The 2,586-nt window shown below is 47.6% G+C and overlaps 2 protein-coding genes across 2 annotated transcripts; one reads left to right on the forward strand and one right to left on the reverse strand.

Annotated features, from left to right (window-relative positions):
- Positions 1 to 376: 376 nt before the first annotated feature.
- LOC135606020 (pathogenesis-related protein 1-like) lies at positions 377 to 1,239 on the forward strand. Its single transcript, XM_065096725.1, has one exon. The coding sequence runs from the start codon at positions 442 to 444 to the stop codon at positions 928 to 930; it is 489 nt and encodes a 162-aa protein (XP_064952797.1). The 5' UTR covers positions 377 to 441; the 3' UTR covers positions 931 to 1,239.
- A 636-nt stretch (positions 1,240 to 1,875) lies between these two features.
- On the reverse strand, positions 1,876 to 2,586 carry LOC135606025 (pathogenesis-related protein 1-like). The gene has a single exon (XM_065096733.1). It carries the CDS (start codon positions 2,536 to 2,538, stop codon positions 2,050 to 2,052), a length of 489 nt encoding a protein of 162 aa, XP_064952805.1. The 5' UTR covers positions 2,539 to 2,586; the 3' UTR covers positions 1,876 to 2,049.

The raw sequence follows: 2,586 nt of genomic DNA on the forward strand, positions 1-2,586 counted from the left end.
CTACGAAGACCGGGGATCAAGTCCGTCAACATAAAAAACAAAGGAAAAGGAAGGTGTTCATGGAGTTGGTGCATGAATAAGATCCACTTGCATCGATTCCTCGATCCATAAATATGGATTACATATAGCTCCATTACAATCACAGACAAACAAGGCGTGCAAATATGGCTGTCGTAAGTAGTTATCGATTATACTATCTGTTCTATCAGCCTTTTTATTCGTCGATCGATAGATATAGATCACATGCGGCTATATTCCCTTCACGGTTATACCAACCGTAGAAAACGTCGTTGTTGAGTTCGACCATTTCCAAGTCTTTCTCCACTTGGATCTTAATTTTTTTGCGTCATTCGTCGTCTATAAATACCATAACCCTAAAGCTCTCTCTGAAACAAAGCATATAGCACATCTAGAGTTCAAAAGAGAGATACAAACGAGAGAATGAGGTCCTCAAACTATGCTTCAGCTTGGGCCTGTGTTATGGCCTTAGCCATGGCCTGCACCACCTTAGCGCAAAACTCCCCCCAGGACTTCGTGGACGCCCACAACACGGCCCGGGCGGCCGTCGGCGTCGGCCCCGTGTCATGGGACGATAACGTCACAGCGTACGCGGAGAACTACGCCAACCAGCGCATCGGCGACTGCCAGCTCGTGCACTCCGACGGGCCTTACGGGGAGAACCTCTTCTGGGGCAGCAGCACGGAATTCACCGGAATCGACGCCGTCAACAGCTGGGTCGACGAGAAGCAGTACTACGACCACGACAGCAACTCGTGCGCCGACGGCCAGGTCTGCGGCCACTACACGCAGGTGGTGTGGCAGGACTCGACGACCATCGGGTGTGCCCTGGTGCAGTGCGACAGCGGCGGCATCTTTATCATCTGCAACTACAACCCAGCGGGCAACATCGAGGGGCAGAGCCCTTACTGAAACTGCCCCATCTTACCTTCTTCTTACATATATCTACAAGTTTGCATGTGAAATAAGGCCGGAGTACGTCTGCTGTGTTCTGTAAGAACATGGTGTATGAGTACGTATAGGCAATGTTCCAAAACACGCATCAGGCTGGAGTATGTCTGCTGTGTTCTGTAAGAACATGGTGTATGAGTACGTATCGGCAATGTTCCAAAACACGCATCAGGCCGGAGTATGTCTGCTGTGTTCTATAAGAACATGGTGTATGAGTACGTATCGGCAATGTTCTTATGATTCACGAATAAAATTCATGTCTTCCAATGACTTTTTGGGATCCAAGAGGATTAATGCATGCATGCATGCAGTATGTGTTCAGGTTCACGTGATTTGCAAGGAATTTGCTTATCACAGTCATTCACTAATTCTTCTTCCTTGCTTCTCCGACTTGGTAACATGGAAGGGGACACCAACATCGAGTTGGAAATGTGCTCAGACCAAAACATTAAGTTACAGAGTCAACTGTGGCTAAGTAGCGCATCTTCTGTTGGTGATGATATTTCATTGCAATTTGGAAATAAAACTCATGCTGTTTCTGAAAGATGGAAAAACAGGGAAAAACTATCCTATTTCTTATAACCCATACGTTGTACATATTGGATTTACTTTTTAAAACTGAAATTTTCTTTTAAAACATTTTTAGTAGTTAATAAGGGTAGGATAGCTCTTTTGAAAACAAAATGCTATCTAAGTTTTTTTTAATTAGAGTGCTAAAATTCTTAAATTTAGAGTTTTTTTTTTTTTTTTGAGAATTCGCCATGAAATATGTATGGATAATTGTGGAAGGAAGAAGAATTAGCGAATAAATGTGATGAGCAAAGTAGCAGCTGTCCTTGCAACCTGAAACTTAACATATGCTTCATCGATGCGTTCCTCTTTGATCCCAAAAGCAATTCAAAGACATGAACTAATCAGTGAAATAATATAACCATGCATGTCTCAGTACATTAATTGCCTACGTATTCATGCACCATGTTCTTACAGAACACGGCAGACAGACTCGGGGCTTTATTTCACATGCATGCTCGTAGCTATAGCTTCCCTCAACAATGTTACAGGGAAGAAGATATGGTGATCTCAGTAAGGGCGCTCCCCCACGATGTTGCCCGCTGGGTTGTAGTTGCAGATGATAAAGATGCCGCCGTTGTCGCACTGCACCCGAGCACAGCCGATGGCCGTCGAGTCCTGCCACACCACCTGCGTGTAGTGGCCGCAGACCTGGCCGTCAGCGCACGAGTTGCTGTCGTAGTCGTAGTACTGCTTCTCGTCGACCCAGCTGTTGACGGCGTCGATTCCGGTGAATTCCGTGCTGCTGCCCCAGAAGAGGTTCTCCCCGTAAGGCCCGCCGGAGTGCACGAGCTGGCAGTCGCCGATGCGCTGGTTGGCGTAGTTCTGCGCGTACGCGGCGACGTTGTCGTCCCACGACACGGGGCCAACGCCGACGGCCGCCCGGGCCGAGTTGTGGGCGTCCACGAAGTCTTGGGGGGAGTTCTGCGCGAGGGTGGTGCAGGCCATGGCCAAGGCCATAGCACACACCAAAGCCGAAGCGCAATTTGCCGACCTCATTATCTCTTCCTCTCTCTCACTCTAGATGGGATAAACGTTTTGTGGAAA

The sequence above is a fragment of the Musa acuminata genome, chromosome BXJ1-2 (genome assembly GCF_036884655.1).
Source record: "Musa acuminata AAA Group cultivar baxijiao chromosome BXJ1-2, Cavendish_Baxijiao_AAA, whole genome shotgun sequence".
Lineage (NCBI taxonomy): Eukaryota > Viridiplantae > Streptophyta > Magnoliopsida > Zingiberales > Musaceae > Musa > Musa acuminata.